At 40.6% G+C, this 16365-nt stretch overlaps 1 protein-coding gene across 2 annotated transcripts in view; it reads right to left on the bottom strand.

Moving 5' to 3' along the window:
- The window catches only part of FBXO28 (F-box protein 28), a 43476-nt gene extending 28523 nt beyond the window's left edge, over positions 1 to 14953 (bottom strand). The window contains exon 1 of one of the 2 annotated variants that reach the window (XM_039464224.2): positions 14651 to 14953. In XM_039464224.2, the coding sequence (XP_039320158.1) occupies positions 14651 to 14917 (267 nt within the window). In that variant the 5' untranslated portion in view covers positions 14918 to 14953. The remainder of the gene's footprint in view (positions 1 to 14650) is intronic. The other variant, XM_003945135.3, reaches the window with a different exon arrangement.
- Between the last annotated feature and the right edge of the window lie 1412 nt (positions 14954 to 16365).

Raw genomic sequence — 16365 nt, 5'->3', positions numbered from 1 at the left:
TTTGAAAACTTTGTTTCATATATTTTTTATATTTCTTTTCTTTTCTTCTTTTTCTTTTTTGAGACAGAGTCTCGCCCTGTTGCCGAAGCTGGAGTTTGCAATGGTGTAATCTCGGCTTACTCCACCCTCCGCCTCCCAGGTTCAAGTGATTCTCCTGTCTCAGCCTCCCAAGTAACTGGGACTACAGGCATGTGGCACCACACCCAGCTAATTTTTGTATTTTTAGTAGAGACGGGTTTCACCATGTTGGCTAGGATGGTCTTGATCTCCTGACCTCATGATCTGCCTACTTCAGCCTCCCAAAGTGCTGGGATTACAAGCGTGAGCCACTGCGCCTGGCCACAGGTCAATTTTTATACCTATCTCTGCATTTAATTGAGGTATTCTTACCTCAGAATATTCTGGAAAACACAAGAACACACATTTCATTAGCTATCAGTGTGATGTCATCAAACGTCATGTGGCTACTAGAAAACTCCATGTATACTTGTGGAAAAAATGAACGTGCAAAACACAAATAAAATCTTAGTACCGTAAAAAAAAAAAATCAAAACTTTAGATCTTACGAACTCTGTGACAGGATCTTGGGACCCTCTCTGGGGTTTCTGGACCACACTTTGAGAACCAGTGCCCCAATCCTGAATAACCACATGACCACAAACATCAGAACTAAACCTCATATGCGGAAAAAATAAGCTTTTGTTATTGAAGGAAAGAAAAGAAAGTGTCCATGAGTGTGAAATGAGGGCAACAGAGAGAGCTGACTTCACAACTTAATAGGTTAACAGATAGTATCAAATAGAATAAAATCAGCCCAAAGACTTGAAAGTATCAAATAGAATAAAATCAGCCCAAAGACTTGAAATTGACGCCTCCGAGGATAAAAACTGGGGACTATAAAACTATTTTTTGTTGTTAAAACTATTTGATATTTTATTTTACTTATCCTAGGTTCAAGTGATTCTCCTGCCTCAGCCTCCCAAGTAGCTGGGATTACAGGTGCCTGCTTGATACCTGGTTAATTTTTCATATTTTTAGTAAAGACAGAGCTTCACCATGTTGGTTAGGCTGGTCTTGCACTCTGATCTCAAGTGATCTGCCTGCCTTGGACTCCCAAACTGCTGGGATCACAGGTGTGAGCACAGCACCTGGTCTATTTAATATGTTAAATCATCAGATGAGTAGAAAGCAGATTTAAAAATAAACTGAGGCACCCTCTAACACAACCTTGTAGAAAAACATTTCTTGTCTCTGTAGACTCTACAACCTTGTTGATAATTTCTGAGAAGAAATTATTTTTTAGCAGCAATATATTTACAAAGACAAAAATTAAGGTCAATTACTGCTGTACCAATTTTCAAGGTTCAGTTTAAATTATTTTACTAGTTTTGCTGCACTGGATCTAGCTAACTTCTATTAGCATTTAGATATCTTTTAATAATCTATAAACTCACATGAATATGAGTGCTGGCTGGCGTAAGTATTTAAGTACTGACTGGATGATGAGAATAAGAATAAATAACCAGATAACGGCCAACTAAGGAAGACTTCACGTGACAAAAGATTTGAATTAGGCTTTGAAGGAAGAGAGGGCAAAGGCTGCTAAATTAGAAGTAATGGCATATGCAAGGGCACAAAGTCTGGAATGAGCAAACCATTAGTAAGCTAACTACTTCCGAAGACAGATGAGATGTGTGGGCCAAGCTGAGAGGAATAAAATTTACCATGTTTTAAGTAGAGAAATCAGATGAAATAAGTAACTTTAAAAAGAGAATGAATGGCCAGGAGTGGTGGCTCACGCCCGTAATCCTAGCGCTTTGGGAGGCCGAGGTGGGCAGATCACTTGAAGTCAGGAGTTCAAGACCAGCCTGGCCAACGTGGTGAAACCCTATCTCTATTAAAAATACAAAAATTAGCCAGGTGTGGCAGGCGCCTGTAATTCCAGCTACTTTGGAGGCTGAGGCAGGAGAATCACTCGAACCTGGAAGATGGAGGTTGCAGTGAGCCAAGATTGCACCAATGCACTCCAGTCTGGGTGACAGAATGAGACTCCGTCTCAGGAAAAAAAAAAAAAGGAATGAGTATTCTTCGGCAGAAGTTGAACTTAATCAATAGAAAAGAAAAAAAGAAAAGAAAAAGACTACCCATCTTTTGAAAGATCTGATATCAGGACAGCTGGCTGGTCATTTTCTAAAAGCACTATCATATCAGGACTAAAGCTATGGTTCTGGAAATTTCACTGGAGATAGTGAAATAGGTGTAGATGAACCCCAAATGAAGTGAAAGAAAAAAAGCCCTGTAAATGGAGTCCCAACTGACATTTATAATTAAAACCTGATAAAAGATTAGAGAACAGAAGGTCACAAAGACAAATCAGATTAACACCATGCAAGCCAACATAAAAAAGATTTTAAACATAGCCAGGTGCTGACGCATGGGACTGTCATTCTAGCTTCCCAGCTACTTGGGAAGCTGAGGTGGCAGGATCACTTGGGCCCAGGAGTTTGAGGCTGTAGTATATGATGATCACACCTGCACTACTTCAGCCTGGGTAACATAGCAAGACCTCATCTCAAAAAAAAAAAAAAAAAAAAAAAAAAAAAAGGCCGGGCGCGGTGGCTCAAGCCTGTAATCCCAGCACTTTGGGAGGCCGAGGCGGGTGGATCACGAGGTCAAGAGATCGAGATCATCCTGGTCAACATGGTGAAACCCCGTCTCTACTAAAAATACAAAAAATTAGCTGGGCATGGTGGCGTGTGCCTGTAATCCCAGCTACTCAGGAGGCTGAGGCAGGAGAATTGCCTGAACCCAGGAGGCGGAGGTTGTGGTGAGCCGAGATCTCACCATTGCACTCTAGCCTGGGTAACAAGAGTGAAACTCTGTCTCAAAAAAAAAAAAAAAAAAAAAAAAAAAATTAAGCATTAGGCAATATTATAAGAAAACAACAGTATTTAATGTGGCACTTTTCCTGAATATTCAAATATTCAAGGTACACTGACTAACCAATAGCACAAACACACAAAAGATCATACATCTTTTGGCTGGGTGCATCACGTGAGGTCAGGAGTTCAAGACCAGCCTGGTCAACATGGTGAAACCCTGTCTCTATTAAAAAAAGAAAAACTGGCTGGGCATGGTGCCTGTAATCCCAACTACTTGGGAGGCTGAGGCAGGAGAATCGCTTGAACCTGAGAGGCGAGGGTTGCAGTGAGCCAAGATTGTGCCACTGCAGTCCAGCCTGGGTGAGCGAGCAAGACTGTCTCAAAAACAAAACAAAACAACAAAAAGATCATATATCTTTTGTTTAGGATTCAGAAAGAAGTCACATCTGGAATAAAGAAATATACTAAATTTCCCCAGGGCAAGCAATTTAATGATAACTGCTGATAAGGTATGCTAACTTGTAACTCAAAATTATCTCATTTAAAATGTAGCTCTAAATTTAGGAGTACTTTAATAATTTCCCAAAGCTAAAGGGAAGAAATTTTATTTCCCTGGTGACTACAACCAAACAAAAATCCAATTTGGCAATTTACCCACGATAGTAAAATAGTCCTGAAGCCTAATATATGGAGCCTAAAAATGATGACTATGTCCAAAACTAGCAGGGCATGGAAAGATTAGGAAAAGTATATACTATAAAAACAAGAGGGAATGAATGTAATAAATCACTGTATAACAAAAGATATACAGCTTGGGCTCCTGCTATTTGCTGTTCTACTGTAAGAGAATAAATGTAGTTTTCTTTTTTTTTTTTTTTTTTGAGATGGAGTTTTGCTCTTTTTACCCAGGCTGGAGTGCAATGGCGCGATCTCGGCTCACCGCAACCTCTGCCTCCTGGGTTCAGGCAATTCTCCTGCCTCAGCCTCCTGAGTAGCTGGGATTACCAGCACGTGCCACCATGCCCAGCTAATTTTTTGTATTTTTAGTAGAGACGGGGTTTCACCATGTTGACCAGGATGGTCTCGATCTCTTGACCTCGTGATCCACCCGCCTCGGCCTCCCAAAGTGCTGGGATTACAGGCTTGAGCCACCGCACCCGGCTAAATGTAGTTTTCTTAGTTTCGTTAATTACTTCAGCCAGGCGCAGCGGCTCACGCCTGTAATTCTGGCACTTTTGGAGGCTCGGGTGGGCAGATCACTTGAGGTCAGGGGTTCAAAACCAGCCTGGCCAACATAGTGGAATAATGTCTTTACTAAAAATACAAAAATTAGCCGGGCATGGTGGTGTATGCTTGTAATCCCAGCTACTTGGAAGGCTGAGGTGGGAGGATGACTTGAACCGGAGGGGTGGGGGCTGCAGTAAACCAAGATTGTGTAATTGCCTGAGACTTCCTCAAAAAAAAAAAAAAAAAAAAAAAAAAGCCATGAAAACCATGTTTCTCCTTTTCATCATTTTCAAACCCAAGTGGTCAATAATGAAAAATTTTCTTCATTTGTGTTTGTTTTTAGATTTGTTGTGCCACCATGGTCCTTCTTAATAATGCAAGACATATAGGTTATACATCTGTGAAACATGTGATTTTCCTGTTTAATCTTTAATATCAAGTCTTTTTTTTTAGATTGAGTTTCACTCCTGTTGCCCAGGCTGAAGTATGGTGATATGATCTTGGCTCACTGCAACTACCGCCTCCCAGGTTCAAGTGATTTGTGATTCTCCTGCCTCAGCCTTCCAAGTTGATGGCATTATAGGTGCCTGCCACCACACCTGGCTAATTTTTTTGTGTTTTTAGCAGAGATGGGGTTTCATCATGTTGGTCAGGTTGGTCTTGAAACTCTTGACCTCAGGTGATCTGCCTACCTTGGCTTCCCAAAGTGCTGGGATTACAGGCGTGAGCCACCATGCCTGGCCTCAAGTCTTAACCGACTCTTTTAAAAAAATTTTTACTTCGTTTTCTTTTTTTAAAATCTTAACTGATTCTAAGATGCACATTTTTAAACATAACAGTGAAATAAACTTACGATATATAATGCCTCAAAATAAGAATTGGCAGCATTTTTTTTTCTTAGATGCTTTGAAATACAGTATGTTCAACTCTGATTTCAAGATGCTATGGAGGCTTTGAGATATGTTACCAATTTAATAAAAAATTTTCTGGGGTAAAAAGGCACCACCATGATAATATACATACAAATTGATCAAGATGCATTCTGATTTCAAATATGTTAAATATGAGACTTTTTTTTTTTTTAACATGCGAAGGAGAACAACATGAGACTCTTATATCTTAGAATCAAGAAATACTGCAATGAAACTCGATTTATTTATTTATTTATTTATTTATTTATTTATTTATTTATTGAGACAGGGTCTCCCTCTCTCGCCCAGGCTGGAGTGCAGTGGCACGATCATGCTCACTGCAGCTTTTACCTTCCTGGGCTCAGGCAATCCTTCCATCTCAGCCTCCTGGGCTCAAGTGATCTGCCCACCTCAGCCTCCCAAAGTGTTAGGATTACAGACGTGAACCACTGTGCCTGGCTGGAACCCAATTTTAACAGGTATTCATCATTGCGCAAGATAAATAGAGAATCAAAATAAATAAAATGTATTCATTTGGTACGCTACAGTTCTTAAAGGATCACAAGCTGATTAGGCTGCTTGTTAGACTCCAGAACTGAAAGGAACTTAGATATCAGAACCTATCCTTTCTTTTTAAAGTGAGAAAGCTGAGGCCTTAAGAAATTATGTGATTTGTCCAAGGTCATTCAGCTATTCAGCAGCAAAGGGGAAACTAAGAATCCAGGTCTTCTAATTTGTGCCATTTTAAATTTGGTGACCCACAGCTATATAAACTGAAATAATTATCCTATTTATTTCAAACTGATTAGAGTCTCAACTGATGCTCTGCTGTTACAGAACTGCTGGCACCACTCTAAAAAGTAGGACTTCTTGAGGTAATAAGGGATTTTTAAGGACATTAATAGGCACTCTCACCACACTGCTAAAGGTTACACAGATGGAGCTAGACCAAGATCTTCCTATAATCCTTCCCAAGTTCAAAATCTTAAAGTCAATCACAAGGAAAAAATTCGACAAACGTGAAATACAGAACATTTTATAAGCCATCTGGCCCGGTCTTCAAAAAGTCAATGGCATTCATTGTAGTTGTGGTGGTGGGGCTGTGAAAAAAAGTCAATGGCATGAAAGAATAAAAAATGTGGAACAATGTTCTAGAATACAGACCAATCCTTAATTAGACTGGAGACACCCCCGCCTCAAAGAGCTATAAAGAACACTTTGGGGACAACTGAGAAATCTGAATACAAACGGTAATGTTAAATTCCCTGCAAACAATGATATTGTGATTACATAAAAAAAAAAGTACTTGGGGAAAAATATCACTATTTTCATCTACTTTCAAATGGCTTAGTAAAACAAATGTTTGTGTGATAAAGGCAAATATATATACATTCAGGAGAGAGAGAAAATGAGCACACAAGTGAAAGAGAGAAAAAGCAAATGTGGCAAAAAGTTAATGATGGACGAAAAATCATTTAAAAAATGAATAATGAATGAACCACAACCATTCTGGCTCTTCTCATCCTGTTGGCATTTTTTGTGAACTCATCTTAATTTCTCTCACCTAAACATGGATACAACTTGCCACCTCTTCCAAAAGAATACTTTAATCTTTACAAAAAATTCAATTTGGAGCTGAAGCAGGAGAATCACTTGAACCTGGGAGGTGGAGGGTACAGAGAGCCGAGATCACACCACTGTACTCCAGCCTGGGTAACAGAGTGAGACTTGGTCTCAAAAAAAAAATAAATAAATAAAAATAATTCTATTTGGTCAAGTGTGGTGGCTCATGCCTGCAATCCCAACACCTTGGGAGGCCAAAGCAGGAGGGTCTCTTGAGGCCAAGAGTTTGAGGTTGCACTGAACTGTGGTCTCACCATAGCACTCCAGCGTAGGTGACAGAACAATTCTCTCATACAGATTACCTTAGATCACATCACTTGTATCACTATACCGTGTGTGTTGTATATATAATACACACATATATGTATATGAAATTCTCAATTATCTGTTAGTAGAGTTACAGCAAATTTCAGATTCTCTGGGTATCTACCCTAGATATTCAATTTTAATCTCAGTCTGAGTATAACAATTAGGAAGAAGAGTTTGTTCTTAGGATTTCTATAATGTATCCTAACAACCACATAAAAAGGCTTTCTGATTGTTCTCAGTTTTTGATTATCTGTACCATTATTTTCCTCATTAATATATGAATTAAATGTTGACTAAAACAAAGGAATCCTGATACACTACTGAAAATGGTTATCTTGTTAATTACATACTGGCTACAGATCAGTGTATCAATCAATTTTAATACTCCTAAGAGTTTTCTTTAGTCATTCATTTTCTTAAAATGGTCTTGTAAAATGTTAAAGACATTCTAAGCTGAATGAAAAAAAAAAATTCTAATCTCCTCTGTTGGAAGTAAATATGGTATTAAGTAACTGATTTTGCAACACTATTACAGTTTATATAGAAAACACTTATATTTTCTATTGTTTTTTCAGAGCCGTGAAATGTTTTTTAAGAGCGACTTCATTTATTGAATAATTACCGAATATATTACATCATAGACTGTCTAAGGCAATTGGAAAACAGGCTCCTTCAAAGATAATTCCAATGTAATAAGTGCAATAATGATGCAATGGGAACTTAGAAATATTACCTAAAGTTCACAGAAGCATTATAGAAGGCTTTTACTGAAGTACTAACACTTGAGATATACGCCAAAGGTACAAATATTTTCAAGGAGAGGGGAAACAGGTAAAAGGATGTGTTTGGTGAGGCCCAAGATATTTGGGAAACTGAACAGCTTGATCCTTGTTTCAATCAATCTTAAGTACAAGATGTTAGAAGTAGGTGTTTTAGGGAAACCTCTATTAAAGGTTACTTTTTGCTCCCAGTGTCAAAAACTATGAAATTGGATTTATATGCAAAGGGCATCCTTTTAATATAGTATTTTCTTCAATATTGTAAGAGTCTGTTCTACTTGGTTTATCAGGGTATGCAGATATAGCTGGTCTCTTTCATGAAAAAATAAAGTTGTTTTGTTTTTTAAAATACCCTTATTTGCTCCACCCACCAAAAGTGTCAATCCTGGAGTTTCTCAAAAACGGTTTCTTTTTTTTTTTTTTTTTTTTTTTGAGACGGAGTTTCGCTCCTGTTACCGCAACCTCTGCCTCCTAGGTTCAGACAATTCTCCTGCCTCAGCCTCCTGAGTAGCTCGGATTACAGGCACGCGCCACCATGCCCAGCTACTTTTTTGTATTTTTAGTAGAGACGGGGTTTCACCATATTGACCAGGATGGTCTCGATCTCTTGACCTCGTGATCCACCTGCCTCGGCCTCCCAAAGTGCTGGGATTACAGGCTTGAGCCACCGTGCCCGGCCTAAAAATGGTTTCTTAAATCTGACTGGTCCATGAAATAAAAAAGTTTGGGGAATAGGAGGACAGCTGAACACTACACTAGAACATTTACAATTTCACATATTCAAATTCAAGCTTATCTGAATCCCTCTAAGTCATTATTCTCCAATCACTTCATTACTTTACACATTGTTTTTTTTCATGTTGGGAATGCTCTTCTTTATCTTGAGGAGGTCTTTCCTGATTAAATCCAAATTGACCTCAACACTCATATTCACTGTCTTTGCATTTGTTACACTGGTGCTATGTAAGTGTGCTTAAGGAAGGTGTGTATACTTTTTCTTGATGATGATACTGTGGACAGCATTACTGACTGAACCTGTGAAAACAGAATTAGCAGGAAGAATGAACTACCCCCAAGAGATTATAATTTCTTACCTGTACTTAGGTACTCACTAATAAAATCAACAGCCTGAAGAGACAGTAGGGGAAAAAAACAAGAAAAAATCAGCAATAGGGTATATTATCTGGAATACAGCAACACAGGGCAGTGGTTCTCAAAGTGTGGTCTGGATGGTGCGAGATTCCTAGGGCCCCTAAGACCCTTTCAGGAGGTTTGCAAGGCCAAACTATTCTCAGAGTACCGAGAAGTTATTTGCCTTTCCACTCATTCTCTCACAAGTATCTAGTGGAATTTTCCAGAAGCAATATGAAATGTGCTGACATTATTGTTCTGACAGCTAATGGAGTATGTTCTGTATATTCTTGTGTCTTCTAGAATTTTCCAAGGTAAGTTCTCTGGGTCTTCAATTAACTTTTAAAAGTGTAAAGGTATCTTCAGACAAAAAAACCCCTGAGAACTCTTGTGTAGAGTGAGAGATACAAGGAAGACAGCTTGCCTACTTAAAAACAAAACAAAAAAAGAAGTAATGGTTCTTCATTTTCCTTCATATTTCCTACCAACCAACCCACTCTATAACTAAAATTTTCTAACATATTTGAAGAAAAAATCTGAAAAGAACTATAAATAGGTAACAGATTTAATTAGCTAAAGTGCTTTAGAGAAATATCTTGAGACAGAAGCATGTATTTATGTATTTTGTTGATGACTGGAAAATTTCATTCTAGAAAATAAGCAAGAATTCTCAACTTAACCTTTAAATCAAATTTATGTTCTGAACCACTAATAGGATTCCAATTAAAATAAGAGCTCCAGTTGAACCACAGGAAAAAATTTGATAGTATCTCTCTAAAACATCTTTTAAAAGCCTCCTGTAGGGCAGGTAAATTATATAATGCAGTGTTTGAAGCAGGATAATTTTTTTTTCCTTTTTTTTTTTGAGATGGAGTTTCACTCATTACCCAGGCTGGAGTGCAATGTCACGATCTCGGCTCACTGCAACCTCCGCCTCCTGGGTTCAGGCAATTCTCCTGCCTCAGCTTCCTGAGTAGCTGGGATTACAGGCACGCACCACCATGCCCAGCTAATTTTTTGTATTTTTAGTAAAGATGGGGTTTCACCATGTTGACCAGGATGGTCTTGATCTCTTGACCTCGTGATCCACCCGCCTCGGCCTCCCAAAGTGCTGGGATTACAGGCTTGAGCCACCACGCCCGGCCTTTTTTTTCCTATTTTTATATTGTGCTTTAAATAAATAGAAACAATTTTTTTCCCTTTTTATACTGTGTGGTAGCTCATGCCTATAATCCCAGCACTTTGGAAGGCTGAAGTGGGCGGACCACTGGAGCCCAGCCTGGGCAACACAGTGAAACCTCATCTCCACAAAAAATACAGGAGGTCAAGGCTTTAGTGAACTGAGATCACGCTGCTGCATTCCAGCCTGGATGACAGAGGGAGACCTGCCTCAAAAAATTAAATAAATAAGAAATTTAAAAAGCTTCCTATACTTATTTTTTAGCAGGTAAGAATATAATGTTCCTAAGCCAAAGTTACATAGATTCAAAGTTAGCCCTGATCTGCTCCCTTAGGTAGGATCTCACTTCTTTTTTTTTTTTTTTTGAGATGGAGTCTCATTCTGTTGCCCAGGCTGGAGTGTGCAGTCGCACCACCTCAGCTCACTGCAGTCTCTGCCTCCCAAGTTCAAGCGATTCTCCTGCCTCAGCCTCCCGAGCAGCTAGGTTTTCAGGCACATGCTACCACGCCTGGCTAAATTTTTATATTTTTAGTAGAGATGGGGTTTCATCATGTTGGCCAGGCTGGCATCAAACTCCTGACCTCAAGTGATCTGCCCGCCTTGGCCTCCCAAAGTTCTGGGATTACAGGCATGAGCCACCACATCCTAGCCAGGATCTCACTTCTTAACCTTTGCCACTTGTTTCAAAGTCTCTCATCCACCTGCCAAGGGGGCCTGGGTGACATACTAATGCTGCATCAGCACAAATTTGTCTGTTTTACTGGAAAAACAACTCAAAGTACATGTTTTGTCATTTCAATGGTTGTGTTCAGCTAAATAATTTTACATTGGAGGAGTTAAATATTTAAGGAGCAATTTCCGTGAAAGCAGGAGTTCCAGACTCATGGTACATTTTTTGATCAATAGCCAATGGAAAAAAAACAATTTATTTATTTATTTTTTTTTTTTTTTGAGACGGAGTTTCGCCCTTGTTACCCAGGCTGGAGTGCAATGGCGCGATCTCGGCTCACCGCAACCTCTGCCTCCTGGGTTCAGGCAATTCTCCTGCCTCAGCCTCCGGAGTAGCTGGGATTACAGGCACGTGCCACCATGCCCAGCTAATTTTTTGTATTTTTAGTAGAGACGGGGTTTCACCATGTTGACCAGGATGGTCTCGATCTCTTGACCTCGTGATCCACCCGCCTCGGCCTCCCAAAGTGCTGGGATTACAGGCTTGAGCCACCGCGCCCGGCTTATTTTTTATTATATTTTATTTTTTGAGACAGAGTCTTGCTCTGTCACCCAGGCTAGAGTGCAGCAGCATGATCTCAGCTAACTGCAACCTCCACCTCCTGGCTTCAAGCAATTCTTCTGCCTCAGCCTCCTTAGTAGCTGGGATTACAGACATGCACCACCACGCCTGGCTAATTTTAGTATTTTTAGTAGAGATGGGGTTTCACCAGGTTGTCCAGGCTGGTCTTAAACTCCTAACCTTGTGATCCGCCCGCCTTGGCCTCCCAAAGTGAGCCACTACACCAAGGTTTATTTATTATTATTTTTTGAGATGGCAATCTCAGCTCACTGCAACCCCTACCCCTCCCAAGTTCAAGCTATTCTCCCACCTCAGCCTCCTGAGTAGCTGGGATTACAGGCATCCGCGATCATGCCCAGCAAATTTTTGTATTTTTGTAGAGGTGGGGTTTCACCATGTTGGCCAGGCTGGTCTTGAACTACTGACCTCAGGTGATCTGCCCACCATGGCCTCCCTAAACGCTGGGATTACAGGTGTGAGCCACTTCGCCCAGCCAAAAATCCAATTTAATAAGGCATTTACACAGTCCCTTGGAAATCAATTATTCATGGTAAGAGGAAGCAAAGATTATAATCAATTAAACAGTACAAATAACTGAAAAATGTTATTGTAGCAATTTCAACCTACAGCAAATCTTTTAAAGAAAATACAGAATAATAAGTACATGGATTGTGTACCTGTTGTCTACATTAGGTGCTAAGCATAGTTATAATTGAGGTCTCAATAGGACAAGTAAACTGAGAAGGAGGAATAAAAAGTACCTGAACAATACTTAAACTAGCTCACCAGCTACCCAACAGCTGACATTTAGCTTTATGAAAACTAATTCTGTTCTTAATATTACTCCCTTCAAAGCATATCTAGCCTTAATTCCACTCAAAAATACACTTACAATGAAGGGAACTATGTAATTTATATGTCAGATAGCAACATATACTCAAGTCCCTTGATTTTTTAGCAAATGATTCTTTAGGTATAAATGGCTACTTAAAAAGGCATGTACAGCACCTAGGCACTGTCTTTTGACTGCCAATTTCAGAAAAGAGCGTATTTAAATTAATGCTGACACCTAGTGGCAAGAAAGAACATCTTTCTTTTATCATGTTACCTGAATTGTACCTTCCAAGCAAAAACCCTTCCAAATCCCCACAAAAGATTATCCATTTAATCTATTCAAGAATTATCCATTAGCCTTAAGTAAAGAAAAAGAGAATAGTTCCCCATCACTAAAAAATCATATTTGCAGATGTAAAACAGGGCAGAATCTTTTCCTGCGAGTGGAAAGTGGTACCGAAGGGACTCCTTATGAAAAATCTGAGTTTGAAATTATAAATTTGTAACCTTAAAAGGCCAGAAAACTGTTTAAGAATGCAGCTGAGTTTCTCACCTGACAGAGATGTCATTTATTCATAAATTGTGGGATATGTGTGAACTCTGGTTAGGACAGGCTGGTTCTCCCCTCCAACTTTAAAATTGTTTTAATTTTTTAAAAGTAAAATGACCAACAAACAAATAAAACTCACAGTTTTTCTTAACACTTAAAAAACAGAACTGTGAATATTCCAAGCTTTACAAAGCCATTGTCTGGGTGAATGGCTCAATTCAATCAAATGTTATATGCCCAATTTTCCAAATACCATAAATGTACAGTGTGAATTTTGATCAAACGCCATTCTTTTTAAAAATCGGAAGGAATTTTTTTTTTTTTTTTTTAAGAGTGTTTTTTTTTTTTTTTTTACTCAGGCTGGAGTGCAATGGCACAATCTCGGCTCACTGCAACCTCCGCCTCTTGGGTTCAGGCAATTCTCCTGCCTCAGCCTCCTGAGTAGCTGGGATTACAGGCACGTGCCACCATGCCCAGCTAGTTTTTTGTATTTTTAGTAGAGACGGGGTTTCACTATGTTGACCAGGATGGTCTCGATCTCTTGACCTCGTGATCCAACCGCCTCAGCCTCCCAAAGTGCTGGGATTACAGGCTTGAGCCACCGCGCCCGGCAAAAATCGGAAGGAATATTTAAGATTCTACATGAAATTCTAGGATAAAAATATTTTGGAAATTCAGAGGCAATCAATTGTGAAATATCTATTTTCAGATGAAGAAATTTTCCATCCTGCAGACTGGCATGGTTGAATTGCTGTGTTGACTAGAAAAAAATTGGCCATCAGTTTGAATTAATATTATAAGCTCTCTTTTAAAAATAAGTTATTATTTCCTTTAAAAATGCAATAATAATCCACTTTAAACTGGAGGTGTAAGACTACAATATGGCATATAGAGTAAGAAAATGTTATACACAGCACATTCAGAAATATGTCTTTGTCCTCTTAAAAACAATCCCGAGCAGATTTAGCTTCTCCACAGAATCGGTTTGCAATCACTTCAAAATGTCCACCTCCTTCAATTTCTTTACCGCTTAAAGATAATTTCATTGAAAGGCAGCAAAATATCTGACGGACTGACATTCACCACACCTTCAGTCAAACCTCTGGAGTGAAGTAAAAGCCCAATGGCAAATTCATTCTTTATAAACATCATGGACTGAACTATTGTGATTTTAAGGTATAAAGAAACCTCCCCTACAGCAGGTGGGTGGGCGAAAGTCATTAGTTACAAATTAGACTGCAAAAGAGAAAAAACCCTGTCAAAGGGTAAGTTGCTTCACTACGGGTGGGAAGCATTAGGATGAGGCAAAGCGGGAATGGTCATTTCCCAAGGCTCTACTTTAGTGGTCAATTAGGGCGCTGGGGCTAAGACTAGGTAAACACGTTCGAATTCTTCGGAACCTCTACCTGCTTTGGGGTAACTGAGCCACCCTACTCAATCTTCTCGACAAGGAAACTTGGGTGGTTGGGGTGGGGAACAATACGTTATTCTTGCAAGCAAACCAAGCCTGGCTGGGATCATCTGCCTACTTCTGAGTTTTCTCCCCTAACCCAGTCGGGGTGCTGGACGCGGTATACAAAAGGCAGGAGACAAGACCTCTCAGGGTCCACTCTCAGGCCAGGCGGAAGGTGGAAAGACCAACTCCGCTACCCCTCCGCAGAGGGCCCGCTTCCGGGCGGGGGGCAAGGAGCCCCCAAGACGAAGTTCCCTCAGGAAGTCACCCCAGCTCCGCAGCTAAGACGCAATCGGGAACCAGCCCACTCCTGCTGACCGACGCCAAGGGAGAGTTCGGGACTGGAGCGGCGTCCTCCCGGATCTGTAGCCGGCAGGGGCTCGCAGTGGGCTCCCTCCCCCGGGAACGTGCTCCCTTCTCCTCCCCTCCTCAAGACCTCGGCCCCGGGGAGAGGGAGGCTGGGTTCCGCAGGGGCCTCACCAGACGGAGCTGGCTAATTTCGTCGTAGGACATAAAGCTGAGGATGTTCTCGATGGCTACGATGGGCAGCGCCACAAGCGTGTTGTTTTGAGGCAGCTGGTCTGGAGCCAGCGCCGGCGCTGGGAGCGCCTGGGACCCCGGCTGCGGGTGCTGTGGCGGAGGCGGTGGGGGCTGTCGCTGGGTAGAGCCGGCGGCCACAGAGGAGCCGCCGTCGCCGTGGCCACCGCCTCCTTCCTCTGCCATCCGCTCCTCCGCCGCCGCCGCCATCTTGGGGGTTTGATTCCTTCCCCCCCCTACTGCAAGGGGAACAGGGACACTTCCGGTGCGTCACTTCCTCCTCCTGCAGCCGCCGGGGAAGGGGTACCTGGAAGAAAGGGGAGGAGCCTGTGGGATAACAGGCTGGGAGAGACTCACACGGTGCCTTTCAAATGGAGGTGAGGGAAGATCATATAAACCCCAAGAAAGGTGGTCATCCTAGACCCTTTTGTCTAAGATTAGTAACTGCTTGAGAGCAAGGGAACCCTATTTATTAAAATGAATTTCACTGGGGCAGTTTTCTTAAAGAGCTTCCTGACAAAGGATGATAAACATGTTGCCTAATAAATGTAGATGGAAATAATGTAGAGTAGTACCATTTTTCAGGAATCATAGAAATGATTGACTTAGGCAAATAAAAAGGGATGAAATATCGATAAGAACTACAACATGGATGAACCGTGAGAACATATTAAGTGAAAAAAGTTAGACGCAAAGGACCACATATTGTATGATTCCATTTATATGGGATGTCTGAAATAGGCAAATCCATAGAGACAAAAGTGGATTAATGGTCGCCAGAGGCTGGGGGGACTGGGGAAAGTGGGGGTGACTGCCAAAGGGTGAAGGGTTTCATTTTTGGGTTGATAAAAATGCTCTGTGTTATATGTAAATTTTCAGTGCCGCAAAAGAAGTAGCACTTGAATATAAATTTTCTCAGCAAGGCATTTTACTTCTATAGAAGGGTGCATCTCACAGATGGAGCAATGGTGAGCACACATCTGGACAAGGGAAGGGAAGGGGTTCTTATTACTGACTTGGGTAGCCCCTACTGCTGTGTCATTCCCTATTGGTTAGGGTTGGACCGCACAGTCTAAGCTAATTCTAACTGGCTGTTTTAAAGAGAGCAGGGGTAAGAGCCAGAGTGGCAGAGTGGGTAGTTTGGCAGGAAGGATGTTTACAGGACAGAGCAGAGCAGGTGACCAGAGGTGACTCAGGTCAAAGCAGGTGACCAGGGCAGGTGACTGGAGCAGGTGATCTGGATGAGTCAGAATGGGGCAGGGAACTGGGGAAAACACATATGAACTACTTATTAGAACTGGTGGAAAAGATTGTTTACTGAAACTACAAGGAAGTTAAACTTGAAAATGGAAAATTAAAGAATAAGAGAGCTGAACGTACTGACATACTGATTCTTTGAAGAGAAACTGGAGTTCATTATATCTAACATCTAACAACAGTGTAACCATCAAATATATATATGAATATACAAAACCACTGAATTACTACTTTAATGAATGTTATTATGTATGAATTATATTCTAATAACAACTGATTTAGGCAAGAATCATCAAAAGGTACTAAAACTAGGAGGTAAACATGTGATGAGGAACATGATATTTACATAGTCTCAAAATAAATCCCCATAAATTATATATTATTTACAAAGATGAAAAGAA

This window comes from Saimiri boliviensis, chromosome 14 (assembly GCF_048565385.1).
Source record: "Saimiri boliviensis isolate mSaiBol1 chromosome 14, mSaiBol1.pri, whole genome shotgun sequence".
In the NCBI taxonomy this organism is placed as follows: Eukaryota; Metazoa; Chordata; class Mammalia; order Primates; family Cebidae; genus Saimiri; species Saimiri boliviensis.
Note: the sequence above shows the minus strand (reverse complement) of the source record. Positions and strands in the feature narration are given on the sequence as shown.